At 40.2% G+C, this 15,907-nt stretch overlaps 1 protein-coding gene across 1 annotated transcript in view; it reads right to left on the reverse strand.

The window, feature by feature from the left end:
- Nucleotides 1–3,338: 3,338 nt before the first annotated feature.
- PLG (plasminogen) overlaps nt 3,339–15,907 on the reverse strand; it is a 35,173-nt gene continuing 22,604 nt past the window's right edge. The window contains exons 14-19 of the mRNA XM_039358270.1: nt 14,617–14,737; nt 11,258–11,335; nt 8,706–8,846; nt 5,923–6,029; nt 4,215–4,360; nt 3,339–3,617 (exon numbers count right to left, since the gene is read on the reverse strand). Coding sequence (XP_039214204.1) covers nt 3,456–3,617; nt 4,215–4,360; nt 5,923–6,029; nt 8,706–8,846; nt 11,258–11,335; nt 14,617–14,737 — 755 coding nt within the window. The 3' untranslated portion in view covers nt 3,339–3,455. The remainder of the gene's footprint in view (nt 3,618–4,214; nt 4,361–5,922; nt 6,030–8,705; nt 8,847–11,257; nt 11,336–14,616; nt 14,738–15,907) is intronic.

Genomic DNA, 15,907 nt, shown 5'->3' on the forward strand with positions numbered 1-15,907 from the left:
TCTCTAAACACTCACACTCATTGGCTACAATCAGATGAAGGAAAGCTACCTGATATTGACCTAAGCAAGTTGTGCTTCCTTTTTCTGGTTATTTGGCTATAACTTTTCATAGAATACAGTACAGATAATTGAACAAACTTAATTGCATTATATTCTTGATTAAATTATCTTTCCATTGATATATAATTTTATGGTACTACTCCAAAAAAGGTGGTTATTAGCCAACAAACTTCAAAAATACACTTTTCCACATACAAAATTTCCACAATTTTGGCCACTACTGTAACAAACATAACTAACATTGCTTGCATTATAGCTGCATGCTGAATATAAAGCCAGATTAAATCTCTTCTCTGATTCCTCTCTGAAGATAGATTTATGGGCCCATTGTTTTCTCCTCCCACACCAAGCAACTGGTCAGAAATTATAAACTGATGATCAGCTGACTTTGCCTGGAGAAAAGTAGCTGGCTAAGCACTGTGTCTACAAGGACGTAATCTTAAATACTGGATAAAAGAAAGAGTAAATTTTAGATTGCAATTTAAATGCTTTTGGATGCTTTTGAACAAAATGAATAAAAAAACTTAGCAACTTTAAGACTCGTGGACTTCAACTCCCAGAATTCCCCAGCCAGCATGAATGGCTGAGGAATTCTGGAAGTTGAAGTTCACAAGTTTTAAAGTTGCCAAGTTTGGAGACCCCTCCCTCCCCCAGACCTAAGCAATAACCATTTTAAGTTCTATTAGAATCCAAACAGTGGTCTCAGTCCAGCAAATAAAATGTTTCTTGGAGTTGCGCTGAATCAGAAACAGGCTACTTTTCCATTTAATAGAATGAAGAGTAACAACCTAGAGGTACTCCAAGTCCCTTGAACAATGTTTCCCTCTCTATCAGCTTGCAGAATCAGCTACAAGGCAGGTTTTACTCCTCTCCTGAGTAACTTTGTCCCTTGTCCATTGGGGGAGGTCTCTATGAAAGCATGCACTGAAGGCAGATGTCTGCTTTAGCATCCATGTTAGAGTAATGATCCACACAGAATAGGCCAAATGCACCCTCCTATCTAGACCAACCAACTTCTCTACTCTAGCTTAATGTGCTGAAACCTTTTGAAGCATCGAGCAGAATATCCTGTTCTTTGGTCTTTGCTTTTAAAAGCTAAACTTGTCTATTTTCTAGAACACACTTTATTTTTTTAAATTCATTTCTTGTATGCCACATTTTTTTCCTACACTCCTTTTCCAAATAAACGAGGTTTTTTGTTTTTTTTTTGTAGTACACAATGATCTGTTTTGCACTGGGTTGTTCAGAAGTCTTGTTGCAAACCCAAAAGCTGACTCAATAATTCTAGAACAAAAAAGCCAACACAGTGCCTGGCTGCATTAACGGAGGGATAGAATCAAGATCACATGAAGTATTAATACCACTTTACAATGCCTTGGTAAGGCCACACTTGGAATACTGCATCCAGCTTTGGTCACCACGATGTAAAAAAGATGCTGAGACTCTAGAAATAATACAGAAAAGAGCAACAAAGATGATTTGGGGACTGGAGGCTAAAACATATAAGGAACGGTTGCTGGAATTGGGTATGTCTAGTTTAATGAAGAGAAGGATGAGGGGGAACATGATAGCAGTGCTCCAATATCTCAGGGGCTGCCACAAAGAAGAGGGAGTCAAGCTATTCTCCAAAAGGTCTGAGGGCAGGACAAGAAGCAACGGGTGGAAACTAATCAAGGAGAGAAGCAACCTAGAACTAAGGAGAAACTTCCTGACAGTTAGAACAATTAACCAGTGGAACAACCTGCCTCCAGAAGTGGTGAATGCTCCAACATTGGAAGTTTTTAAGAAGAGACTGGACAGCCATTTGTCTGAAATGATGTAGGGTTTCCTGCCTGAGCAGGGGGTTGGACTCGATGACCTCCAAGGTCCCTTCCAACTTTATTATTATTATTATTAGATCTGAACTGAAAAAAATTCAATCACTAGATGACAGGAGAAGGTTCTAGAATACTCTTGCTCTCTACTCCTGATTAACTGCTTTGAAGCTCAGACTTCATAACCCCATTATAGGAGGCAATACTAAGATCAAAACGAGCTTTGCCTTAAAACCTCCCTTACATTTCAACACTTTTTCTTGAAGCAAAAGCCATCTCAATTTTTTCACACATACATAACTAACATTACTGGCATTATAATTCAGCACTGAATATAAAGCCAGATTAAATCTCCTATCTGGTTTCTCTCTGGTCAGTGACAGGGTCCACACATTATACTGGGCTAGGCTTTCTTTTTAGCCATGGTTTTAGATGCACTCTAAAAGTGACTCAAAGCAAGTCAGACAAAATAATATGTAAAACAGAAGTAGTCAGAGGGGAATATATTCAGTTATAACTTGGTGAAACATTTCTTGATGAGTTTTCACTCATGGTGCTCATGAAGCAGAATGAGCAATGAATGTAAGGCAGCATTAAAGATGATGATGCCATTTGTAGAAATAATTGAATCTGAGCCTTCCACCATCATAGCCATCCAACACTGCTGTACAGAAATTTTGTGGAAATCCTTCTCCATCTCATCTTAAGAAAGAGTCTTTCCTTTTGGAGCCACATTGTATTCTTCTGGATACTAGGTAGGTAGATTGGTAGGTAAGTAGATTAAAGAGATGATGATGATGATGGAGGATGATGGAGGAGGAGGAGGATATTGATGAATGGATGGATGGATGACCTAGATGGATGGATGCATGATAGATAGATAGATAGATAGATAGATAGACAGACAGACAGACAGACAGAGATTAGAGATAACAATAGCAATAGCACTTAGACTTATATACTACTTCACAGTGCTTTACAGTCCTCTCTAAGAGGTTTACAGAATCAGCATATTGCCCCCAACAATCTGGGTCTTCATTTTACCAACCTCGGAAGGATGGAAGGCTGAGTCAACCTTGAGCCAGTCAGGACTGAACTGCTGGCAGTGAGCAATAAGTTAGCTTGCAATACTGCATTCTACCACTGCTCCTGATAGAAAGATGATCAGACAGAAAGACAGACAGACAGATGATATATATATATATAGATAGATAGATAGATAGATAGATAGATAGATAGATAGACAGACAGATAGACAGACACACAATTAGATGACCTAGATGCCATGTGTCCCACAGATCAAAAGTCATGCTATAATACCAAAAAGTTTCCTCCTTCAGTGGCTATTAATCCTGCCAAATGCCAGTGATTCAATTTTCTCAGATTTTCTACATCATAACTAACATAGTTTACTGCTCCACAAACTCAGGCATCTTGTAAACAAACCAACAAAGAAAAGGATGCTTACAGGATATTCATGAGATTTATTTTACATTCATGTAAATGATTTCATAATATTGCACTTCACTTCTACTTATTCTTCTCTCTCTTTGTTGATTTCGGCAAGAGGTTACGGGCAGCTCAATTTTCATTCAGTATTCTTTGGATCCATGGAATAAAACGAGACACTCGCACATAAACACCAGGTTTCATGGGCTGGGCACAGCCCAGACCCCAGGAGGTGACTCCATGTAGCACATATCGTCCTTGCTCTTCACAGACCAGAGGTCCCCCACTGTCACCCTGGAACCAAATGTTTACAAAAAATGAACATGAGTGCAAGAGAAATCAACATGTGTAAGATGAGTTACACATTATTCTCACTGGATGACGTTTATTGCCTGACAATCTCTTACCAAGCTAATCATAAAAAGGACTTCATGAGGGTCAAACTAGACCCAAAGGGGGGATGTTATACAACGTCATATTATACAAATAACATGAACTGGATGGGTTCTTAACTCAGAGGATCACAGCAGATATTTATTTAATTAACTGGTTGATTTATCTCGCCACCCATCTCAGCATCTGCCTCTGGATGGCTCATAAGATTAAAAGAAATAAAAGTACAGACAAAGATAAAACAAACAAGAAATAAAGCAAATAGTACTGGAGAATCATAAAAACATCCTCAATATAGCTTGGAAACGCGGTTTCGGGATACATATGGAGATAAAATGAATCTTTTCTTCACTTGCTGTAATAATGAGAGGGAAAAGCCCTCTGAAGATGGCATTTTCACTGGGAAAAACATTGAAATATCCTTGGGTTTATCTACAAAGCCAACATATAATACTAAACGGTTTCCTTCTTCAGTGATAGGATGGAAACATATCTTACCTGACAGCTATCAGATATGCCATCAATATTGCCAGCACAAAGTTCATGGTTGCGGACTCTGTTATTTAGAAACTCAGGCCGATTACACACTTTATTTTCAATGACAGGGAAGCCAGTCTCTTTAAGGAAGCCTTCTCCACCAGTTCCTTTGAAAAGCAGAGGGGAGGGAGGAAATATTTATTATTTATTTATTTATTAAAATTTATAAACCGCCCCACTCCCGCAGGACTCTGGGAGGCTAACAATAAAAACACAATATAACTTAACAAGACAAACAATACAGTAACATTCATCCAGGGGTCAGATTTTATAAACCCCAGGCCTGCCGGAAAAGCCAGGTCTTAAGCAGCTTGCAGAAAACCAACAGGGTGGGAGCGGTCCTAATCTCCGGGGGGGAGCTGGTTTCAAGACGTGGGCGCCATCACAGAGAAAGCCCTCCCCCGTGGCCCCGCCAAATGGCACTGCTTGGCCGACGGGACCTGAAGGAGGCCCAGCCTGTGGGATTTAACCGGACGAAGGGAACTATGAGGTAGTAGGCGGTCTCGCAAATAGCCTGGCCCTGAGCCATATAGAGCTTTAAAGGTAATAACCAACACCTTGAATTGGACCCGGAGACCAATAGGCAACCAGTGCAGCTCGCAGAGAATAGGTGTAACGTGGGTGTACCGAGGAACACCCGCTATCACTCGCGCGGCTGCATTCTGGACCAACTGTAGTCTCCGAGTACTTTTCAAGGGTAGCCCCATGTAATGAAAGGAAAACCCATACAGGACAATGTATGTTTCCTGATCTGATAAGAATGAGAGCAGATATATTCTTCTAGCTTGTTTGTTTTTTAATGGAAATGTTACTTAAAGTTTCAGGATGCAGGCATAATTTGTTCAGGGTATAAAACAAAACCAATAATATTCTAATATGCTCAGGGAAGCATCATCATCACCAAATACGGCACTATATAAAAAAACTCCTTTTTTACCACCCTGTTATTCCCTAAAAATTCTATATGACTGCGAATTGGCAGCTCAGAAAATTAAAAAAATAGTATAATCCTTTGCTGCCATCTAGTGGTCATATGGATTTTGCAGTCCAAACCTAGTTTAGGAAATCCTCATTTAGCAATCACAAGTGAAACCAACACAATACTTCAGCTTTACAGATCTGTGGTCATAAATGTGAGCACTTGTCACAAAGTTACTTTTTCATCACTGTCATAACTGCAAATGGTCACTATTACTCTTAACCAAGTGTTTTGCAAAATATTTTCTTATTAAAATTATATGGCTGCCCATGTTAAAACAGAAATGTGTCTAATTTGTGTGGGGTTGTATAATCTCTAATACAAGTAGAACTCCTTTCTTTGTTAAATTAATACTGATCTCCATCTCAGCCACCACTTTACCCACCCAAGAAACATCCAGAAGCCTGAAACATCCTATTGTAAAGTACACTCCATTAATAAAGATTTTTCTTCCCCAAATTTCCCATAGTGACTAAATTGTGTTGTGTCCAGGTAATAAATATAAAAGCAGTCATTCATTTTTATTCATTCATTCATTCCAAGTCTCCCCAGATGTATAAGAGATAAAATCCATCGATAAATATTCATCAGTTTTATAAATTGATAAAAAAGATGGGAAGAGGAATGGAAGAAATGCAGTAACAGAATGGTGGATATTTTGGATTTTTTAGCCTCTGTGAGGTTACTCACCTTTTGTGTCACCCCATCCCGTGACATAACATTCTGCCCCACCTGCTACAACAGCATTTTCTGAAGGCAAGCAGATTGGAATGACTTCATTGGTGATCTTTACTGGGCTGGAAGAAAAATGATATTTCATTCTAGTCACTCTATTATATTACCCTGTGGGTTTGTGTGTGTCCCGCCTTTATATTTTTTTTGCAAATAACCCTCTGTGGCAAAACCCATCCAACACACTGCCCCACAACAACAACCCTGTGCGGTGAGCTGAGGCTGAGAGAAGGGAATGACTATCCCAAGGTCACCCAAGCTGGCTCTCATGGCTGAGGCAGGACTTAAACTCATAGTCTCTTGCTTTCTAGACTTGTGCCTTAACCACTAGACCAAACTGGCTTAATAGCGGCTAATTGGTTAATCATTGGATGTTTTTAAACAAAACATTCTTAGGAGGCTAAAGTTTACACCTTGTGAAGTCAGCTCACTTGCCCGTTCCTTAAGCACATGAAACTTCAGAATTTGATCTCCAAAAGGAATATAAACATAACGTTTACATAAATGCAGTAGCTGTAATTGAGCATTGTATGGTATGACTGCATACGTATCTCTCTGTCTCAGCTAGTCTGTTCTTCAAGTCAAACAACTCTGGCTACTATAGTCACTTTCTGAAAGAAAGATAATCCCATATAACAACAGGTAAGAGGATCGCACTTCACAATTAGCTTTGAGCCATCCTTCGTAAAAGTGCTGCCTCCAGGAGACAATCCTTGATATAACAGAATTGAATCTTAATGTTGTATGAATAAAGAACTAAAAACTATTAACTAGTTTCAGCATCATTGTGGTCTCTAGTGCAGTGTTTCTCAACCGTGGCAACTTTAAGATGGGTGGGCTTCAACTCCCAACTCCCATGCTGGCTGGGGAACTCTGACAGTTAAAGTCCACCCATCTTAAAGTTGAGAAACATTGCTCTACTGTGGCTCTTTTATGAAGTCAGCTTGTTTTCATGCTATTCTACATTATCAGCTATTTTCCAGCAAAAAACCCACAAATACCTCCCAAGTGGGCTGAAAAAAGCCTGTGTTTTGAAATGAGATACAGGTGGTCCTTGACTTGCAGCCACAATAGAGTCCAAATGTTCTGTTGCTAAGCAAGACACTTGTTAAGTGAGTTTTGCTTCATTTTACGACTTTTATTGCTATAGTTGTTAAGTGAATCACTGTTATTGTTAAGATAGTGAATCTGGCTTCCCCATTGACTTTGTTTGTGAGAAGTTCGCAAAAGATGATCACATGACCCCAGGACACTGCGACCGTCATAAATATAAACCAGTTGCCCAGCATCATGTGACCATGGGGATGCCACAAAGGTTGTTAAGGGTAAAAAAGGGTTATAAGTCACTTTTTTCAGTGCCATTGTAAATTTGAACAGTCACTAAACGGACTGTTGTAAGTCGAGGACTACCTGTCTTTACACTTCTCTGGAAGCAAAGGAGCAAGAAAGGGTATCAAGCTTGGTGGGGGGGGGGAGGTTAAGAAAAAAAAAATAGTAGGAATTTCCCAAATTTAAGCTGGAATCTAGCCAAAGACAAAATTTCCGGGAAATGCATTGTCTGTTCCAGGATGAGTTTACACATACTCATATTTCTCATACTTGGCAATTTTAAGATACGTGGACTTCAATTTTCAGAATTCTGGGAACGACTTCTGGGAGTTGAAGTCCACGCGTAAGTTACCAAGTTTGAGAAGTATTACTTTAGAATAGACGAACTGAGATCAGATAACCCAAAACTTGAAAAACATAAACTTGTGTGGAGGGAGTGTTACGCATACCACCGTGAACTTTTGGAAGAATGGAAGGACATAAATCTAAGAAACAAGTAATAAAAATAAATCACCTGGTAGAAAAAGAACTCTGCATTTTTATCATTAGTGGACCCAAACTTAGATTCTTATGCAACAAAAGCACCAAGTGCTGTGTACTGTTGTTATAGATTGCTGGTTATATTTGTTTCATATATATTAGTATTCTTTTTTTTTATTAAAAAGTTTTTATTTTCCATTTATTCATACAAAATAAAATAAATTCCTAACCATTGGTACCGCCTGCCCATTCCCCCCAGGCTGTGTCCACCCTCTCTAATCCTTCCCTACTTCCCTCCTCTTTCTCTCCTCCCCTCCTACTCTCTTCCCCTCCCCTTCTCCTCTAACCATCCTACTTCCTCCCTACTCCTTCCTCCCCTCTCATCCCTCTCACACACATGAACGCAGGATAGGGGAAATGCCCAAGCGTTTACCATGACTATATTATCATTACCCACCCACTCACCCACCCACCCACCCTCAACCCTCCCCCCCCTCGCTTTCCAGAGCAGAGTACAGGGTTATTAATAGGAAAGTTAACAATAATTAAAAAAAGAAAAGAAGAAAGAAAAAAGAAAAAAAAGAAAAAACCATCATACTTAACCTATATATATTAGTATTCTTACTCCTAAATTGTACATAAACCAATCTATATCAATTTTTTTTTAAAAAGAACTATATGGATATTCTTCCATGCCAAAAGCTTACCCCAGTTACAATGATTTTGTCCATAACTACAATGCCACTACCTGAAAACAAGAGGCACAGTGTGCATCAATAAATTTGGAAACTACTTCAGACAACTACTGACCCATAATGAAATTGGATCAATTCAAATGTCATGTTAAGCAATGTTAGTATATTGACAGCAAGGAATTCTGGAATGGAAGATAAATTGATTATTAAAGATAAATATGGTAGCTCAAAGGATACCTGCTTAATTTCAGCAAGGCAATGTCTACCCTGTTTGGTTCTTTGAACATTTTCTGAACATTGCGATGCTGGGCAGATGGTTCAGAAGCTGCCTCCGTGTGCAGGCCAAGCGACACTTTGTAAAAGGTAGGACTGGGTGACCTAAAAAAAAAACAAATTTCCCAGGTGAGAATATCTTCATAGATCCACAACTCAGTTAGATAAGAAGACAACAATTCAATGAGAATTTCTGAAGACTGGAACCATAGCTTGATCTGTGTTATGTAAGTCTGCAGGTAGGACAAATTGGGCCAGGCTAGCTCTGAGAACTGTGGAAAAAAAATGTGCTGGACTTAACAAGCTAAATGACTAGAACTCACTGTTTCAGTGGGAACATTTGGGGGAATTATGGAAAACCAGAATATCAGATACCAGGCATCAGATGCCAATAGTTATTTAATTATATTCACTTACTAAATGGTATTAATTGCTGTTAATCTACAATGTATACATCATTGGTTGAAGTTATTTGTTCTTTATAGAGAAACAAAGGAATGTCTATGGAGATTCTCAGTCATCCAGGTCATAGTTATCCCAAAGGAGCTTTTTCACGAGGCAACTGGACATTCTTGTTTTTCTTTGAAGGCGTTTCACTTCTCATCCAAGGAGCTTCTTCAGCTCTGACTGGATGATGGAGAATGGAAAGATTTATACTCCTGCAGACAGCTGTTCATCGCTAAAAGAATGCAAATGAACAGCTGTCTGCAGGAGTATAAATCTTTCCATTCCCCACCATCCAGTCAGAGCTAAAGAAGCTTCTTGGATGAGAAGCGAAACTCCTTCAAAGAAAAACAAGAAAGTCTAGTTGCCTCGTGAAAAAGCATCTTTGGGAGAAACAAAGTAAGCTGAAACACGGAGCCAGACCACTATTCCATACTGTACAGTTCAGTATTACCACTCTGCCACTTGGCAAGTGATTCCCAAAGCTTTAGATCAGCGGCTCCCAACCTTTTCTATACCCCGCACCCCTAAAACACTGCTGATATATACTTGCACCCCTTACAAAAGTCCGAAATAATGGCAACAAACTATAATTTTGAAAACCCAAGTTTTGGCACCCCCTGGAATATTGTCTCACAGCCCCAGTTGGGAACCCCTGCTTTAGATGCAGGGCCTTGCCAGTCCTGGACAGAGAGGCCAATTAAGTAGGCCAATTAGGCTGGCTTTTTGTGTATCCAAAGCAGGATCTTCTGATCCTGGAGTTACAGCTCGTTTTCCATGTGCAATTACTCAAAGAAAGTAGCTGAGAAAGAGAGAAAATATAGGAGGGGTCCTTGGTGTTCTCTGAGCTTGGTTGGCTTCTTGCAGACGTTTCATTGACCAAACTAGGTAACGTCATTACTGCTAGTAAGGAGTGGGGTTTGTTCTTAGTTTATATTCTAGTGACTTGCCCTGTTAGGGTTAGGGGTGGGGCTGATCTTGGAGGTTATTTGGTTGGGCTGTTTACTGTTAGCTAGTTCGGCAGTTCCTTGATTGGGGTATTGTTTATTTCTTGATTGTTGATCTTTCTGTTAATCTATGCTCATCTGGATAGTGACTTCTGGTGGAGAGGTGTTTTGGTTTTTTTTTTAATTACCTTTTTGGTTTGTTGATTGTCTCTTCTGCATGGTATGATTATACTATTATACTGCATGATTATGTCTTATATGTCTATTTTAGAGAAAACTTAGTCTGTCCTTTTTGCCATCAGGTTCTTCTGGGAACCTATTTGGTAGGTATGCCAGGCCACAATAGAGACGTTTGCACATGACAAAGCCAGATCCAAACAAATCATATTTGGAACAAACTGTGAACTGAGCCACAATTTGCTATTTATAAGGAGGTTTTGCTGTCATTCGGGCATTTCCAATGGAAAGCACCCCAGCTCTGTTGACAATGTATTAATTCTCAGAAATTACACATTGCTTTTTTCTACTGATTTCTGTTACTTGTTTTCCTCCCCCTCCCCAAATAATCTTGTATAACATTGAAATTTCTAGTGTTATGGTGAGATGTCTGTACATCCAACAGATTGCCAGCTGCAAACAGATTAGAAACTTCTGTTCTCAGAATTGTGTTGAAGGATGGGATATAAACCAGAGTGAATTAAACTCTGAACATGGCTAATGCTAAACTCAATGGCATATTTATCATAATAGCAGATTTGCCATAATCTGACAAATACCTACTAGGGCTAATATAATGGGCCCAAAATGATCCAGGTCACCACAGTATGGTCCCAAACAGACCCAGAGAGCTCTAACTCTTTGCTGCCAACTGACTGTCAACTGAATTTCTGCAACCCAGGTACAGCATCCTGGCGTTTTCTACCTGTGGAGTGACCACAACTTCCAGAATTCCCAGGTGGTAAATTTTGCTAGTTGACATTTCAACCCATTCAACCAATAGCATTGGATTTGGAAAATCTGGTCTCTTGCCCAAGGAAAGTTGTATTTTTATTTATTTATCATATTTTGAAGCTGCCCATCTCCCTCAAAGAAGGACTCTGGGCAGTGTACAAATAAAAGTTTTACCGGTCTAAGCAGTGAGTTGCCGTCAGAACCCATTGTGGATGTATTAATGTGCCACCACAAAAATGTAGATTGTTGTAACTGAAAAAAAAAAAGAAAACAGAAGATTAATTTTACAGTAAATAATTCACATAGAAATCAGAGGCTATCCATTCTTCATTCAATCTCCTCATTCTCAAGCATTATACCAGCATCCATAAAATGGTTTAAATTTACAGTTACACAGTTCATAGCAAACTGAACGGCATTTCTTTTCTTGCTTCTTTTTGACTAATAAATTTAGAGAGTGAAGCCATGTTTGCACAGCAGAGTCTTGTACTACCTTAAGTACAAGATTTATTATGGCTTTAGGCTTTGCGGATCAATCATGCAAAGGGATAGCTAAATTAACAATGTATTACAAGTTTAGATGAGAAACAGATGTGAACCATTAGGGAAAGCAACAACAGAATGCAAAAAGCACTGTTTCAATAGTACAAGGTAAATGTGAAGAGGATAATAATTGCTCATGACACTGTTCCAAACAAGGATAGAGTTGGCTAGTGCTAGGATGGGAGACCATATGGAGATCTCACAGATGCATGCTAGACTTGGAAGTTGAAGGCATTGGCAAACCACTTCCAGGTATTACTACTAAGTCATGGATATATAGTTCCCAGGAGTCAAATGTTATCTGAGAGAGCCTTTACGTCTTCATTATTATTGTTAGTTTTATTATTGTTGTTGTTGTTGTTGCTAGTACTATTATTTTGAATGCACTGTATACAGTGAGTCCTTTCACCACTGCTGAATTGAAGTGCTGCTATCCACTAATCAATGATTTGAAAAAATACTATACCAGCATGAAAATTGTAGCCAATCCCAGGTCTGTCTCTACTGTTATCTCTGTTGAAGTCAACATAACCAGTTGACTCTCTTCCAGAGAGGTGAATGACAAAGTCCAGGATATTTTACACCCTTTCAGGCTACTTTGTGGCACTATCACAATAAGAGAAGAAATACTATTTTAATAAAGTTGTAGTTAAAGACAATTTAGGCCTGTCTCACTCATGGGCTGGAGAGAACATCATGCGATGGTGGCGGAAATGTTGCCACTGTATGTTTGTGCCATGGATAGAAGCAGCTGGGGAAAGATCCTGAGTGATATAACATTGCACAATTAACTTCTCTCTTCCTCGTGCAAAATGATGTCTGAAGATAACCGTATCTTCATGTCAGCCACAAAAGAGAAGGCTCGGAGAAGGAATGTAAACATGGGAACATCTGGCACCAAGATTTTGTGAGAGGATAAAGCACAGGTGTCAAACTTGATCGCATCATGTGACATATTGTGACATATTGCAATGTTTTTTGCCTTTGTGGAGCCGGGGTGGGCGTGGCCTTAGTGTGACTCAGCTGGTCCACGGGCCGCCAGTTTGACACCCCTGGGATAAAGGCTTTACTGCTTGCTTGGAAGCGAAATTCAAGCTAATTTCACCCATGTGGAATAATATATTTTGTCAATAGCTAAGGTATACAAGTAGTCCTCAACATATAACCATAATTGAGCCGTAAGTCATACTGACCATAAAGAAGGTCACCACGTGATCTGATCTGACATTATTTGACATTCCTAGTTTACTCAGGTGTGGTCATTAAATGGATGGAACAAAACAACTGTCTGCTGAAGCTCTCCCATTCATGGGCAGAAGAGAACAGCAGCAATGAGCTGGAGAAAAGAACTTGGATTTTCATAATTCAGTTTCTTCGAGCTTCTCTTCTCCAGCTCAGTGCTGCAATTCCCCTTCTGCCTGCCAGAGAACTCTACCCCAAGCAGGCTTAAATCAATCCATCAGGCGGTGTTTTTGCTCTCAATGAAGCTGAATGAAGAAGTCCCTTCATGACAGATCATCCAACCCCTCTGAGAGCAAAAATGCAAAGGAAGCTGGCTGGAAAAGGTCTGGAAATCCGGAAATCCAGGCAGAAATCCAAACTTGGATTTCAGGATGGGACTTTTTCAGCCAGCCACCTGGAACCAGCCAGGTGGCAACAGCTTGCAGCGTTTCCTTCCGGTTTCCCTAGTGCAGTGGTTCTCAACCTTTTTAATGCCACAACCCCCAACCGGTCGTAAGTCGAGGACTACCCAACCGGTCGTAAGTCGAGGACTACCCAATCAGTCGTAAGTCGAGGACTTTCCCTGCCCGGGAGTGCCACGCATGCGTGGTGCCGCCCCCTGTGCCGGCCGAGGCGTAGCTGGCAAGCGGCAGAGACTGAGCAGGCCGACCACCGGCTGGGCCACCAGCTGGCCCAACCCAAGGGAGGTAAGGCACCCGCCGGGCCCCACGCGCCAGCAACCCTCCCTGCGCCCGCCGGCCTCCCACCTCCCACCCCTGGCCCTCTTTTACTTACATTTGTAGTAGTTGCTCAGAAGGGAGGGGTGGAAACTTCCAGACAGCTCGCCTTCGCTGCAGACAACTTGCAGCACTGTTTGCAGAATGGGACTTTTGGCGGGCTCAGCAGGGCAGAGACAGCCTGGACAATTCCTATTGGCTTTTGAATGCCAATAGAATTAGACTCTATTCAAGAGAGTCTATTCTATTGGCTTTCAAAAGCCAATAGAATAAAAGGGAGTAGCACAGCTAAGAAAAAGGGGGGAAAAATGGCGGACTGCGTTGTTTGGCGACCCCCGTGAAATGGTCATTCGACTCCAAATGGGGTCCCGATCCACAGGTTGAGAACCACTGCCCTAGTGACTTCCTGAGGAAACCAGCAGGGAAGACTATGAACAGTGATCACATGATCATGAGGCACTTGGCAACTTGTCGTAAGTATGAATGCTTGCCAAATGCGTAGATCACAATTACGTGACCGTGCGTGTCCTGCAAGCTCAGGTGTACGTAATCAGTCCCTTTGTTCAGCACAGTTGTAATTTCGAATGGTTGCTGAACAAATGGTCATTAAGCAAGGACAAACTGTATAGAGAAACAAGCTTTGGCAAGGAAAGATGTGCTGCTATTTAGAACTTCGGGGAAAATAATCTGGTCCTTTAAAAAAAAAGATCTATAAACAAGTTCATTGAAAAGTTTCAAATAAGGAAGGTACAAGCCCTGAGTGATAAATAGAAGAATAAATGAACAATAAAAATAGCAAATCAAATAGAACATGGGAGAAAAATCACAATCCAAGACCAGAATATAACAACACAGAAAGATTTTTGCTGATTAGGTGGATGAAAAGTATAATAAATAATCCTATTATTTATTTATATCCCACCTTTATTATTTTTATAAATAGTTCAAGGTAGCAAACATACCAAATATTCCTTCCTCCTCTTATTTTACCTACAACTGCAGTATGTAAGATATTTATATTATATTTAATACCGAATACGGAGACTGATTTGCCAGGGCCAGGAATGGGGATTTGAAACACAGCCACCGACAACTCTTCCAAAACAAAGAAGGGGTGGATATTTGGCTTTTCCACATCCATCATCAGGAACAGCTGAAATATGAATGGGAGAGTTGTAAGATAGACGAATTTCCATTGTTTCTGGGGGAATAAATCCAAAGCTTAAGAGTTAATAATTTCATCAATAGCTGAAGCCTGAAATAGTTCAGTTGGGGGTATCTGAAGAGAACCACGTGCACCCTGTGTTTGCGCATGATGGGGCAAGCACAGGGTATTAGAGATGGCTACTGTGATCAAAAACAACCTTAAGCTATTTAGTTCAGCATGAAAAACTCTTTGGAATTTTTTAGTGTAAACCACTGAAATACTTTTTGTCATAGTACATCAAGATCACAGACAGACAGATGGTTGGATGGTAGATCAATATAGATAGTTGATAGATTAGATGATAGATGTTAGATGATAGACAATTGATGGATATAGATGGAAAGATAGAGATAGATGATAAATAGATCTACTGTAGACAGATACAGGTAGATAGATAGATAGATAGATAGATAGATAGATAGATAGATAGATAGATAGATAGATGAGAGAGAGAGAGAGAGAGAGAGAGAGAGAGAGGGAGAGAGAGAGATGATATAAAATCTTTTAAATGAAATATAACAAAATTGAGAAGTCAGCAATGGGAATCAGCAGTCTAACTTCTGGCTGCAGCCTTTATCATCTTCAGCAAATTAATCATTAAGAACAATAAGTATGTGTTTAGGGCAGGGATAGGCAACCTTGGCTCTTTCATGACTCGTGGACTTCAACTCCATAATTCCTGAGCCAGCATGGCTTAGCATGGCTGGCTCAGGAATTCTGGGAGTTGAAGTCCACGAGTCAAAAAAGAGCCAAGGTTGCCTACCCTTGGTTTAGGGCATCAAGGGCAGTGGGGGAAGGGGCAACATAGAATCTCCCCCGCCCCAGTTATCTTGCTCTCAATTCTTTTACTGCAACATCCAAACTTTACTTTTATTGAGTAATGTCTTGTCAGTTAAGCAACGGAAGGGAAGAGGGGCATTACTGATGGGCTATGCTTAGGACATCCATTGGTCTTAATCTGGCCCTCCCTTACATCTAAATTACTCAACTGAATGTGGGGAGAAGAATTTTGGGCAGGGAGAGTAAATTCTACAGTGAAAAGCAGCAGAAGAGAAGATGATAAAAATTAAATAGCCTTTGCCAGTTATGGTTATCCCACTGTGGCCCCATCCATCA

Source organism: Crotalus tigris, unplaced genomic scaffold, assembly GCF_016545835.1.
Source record: "Crotalus tigris isolate CLP2741 ecotype Arizona unplaced genomic scaffold, ASM1654583v1 scf7180000019007.31208882:3723066, whole genome shotgun sequence".
Lineage (NCBI taxonomy): Eukaryota > Metazoa > Chordata > Lepidosauria > Squamata > Viperidae > Crotalus > Crotalus tigris.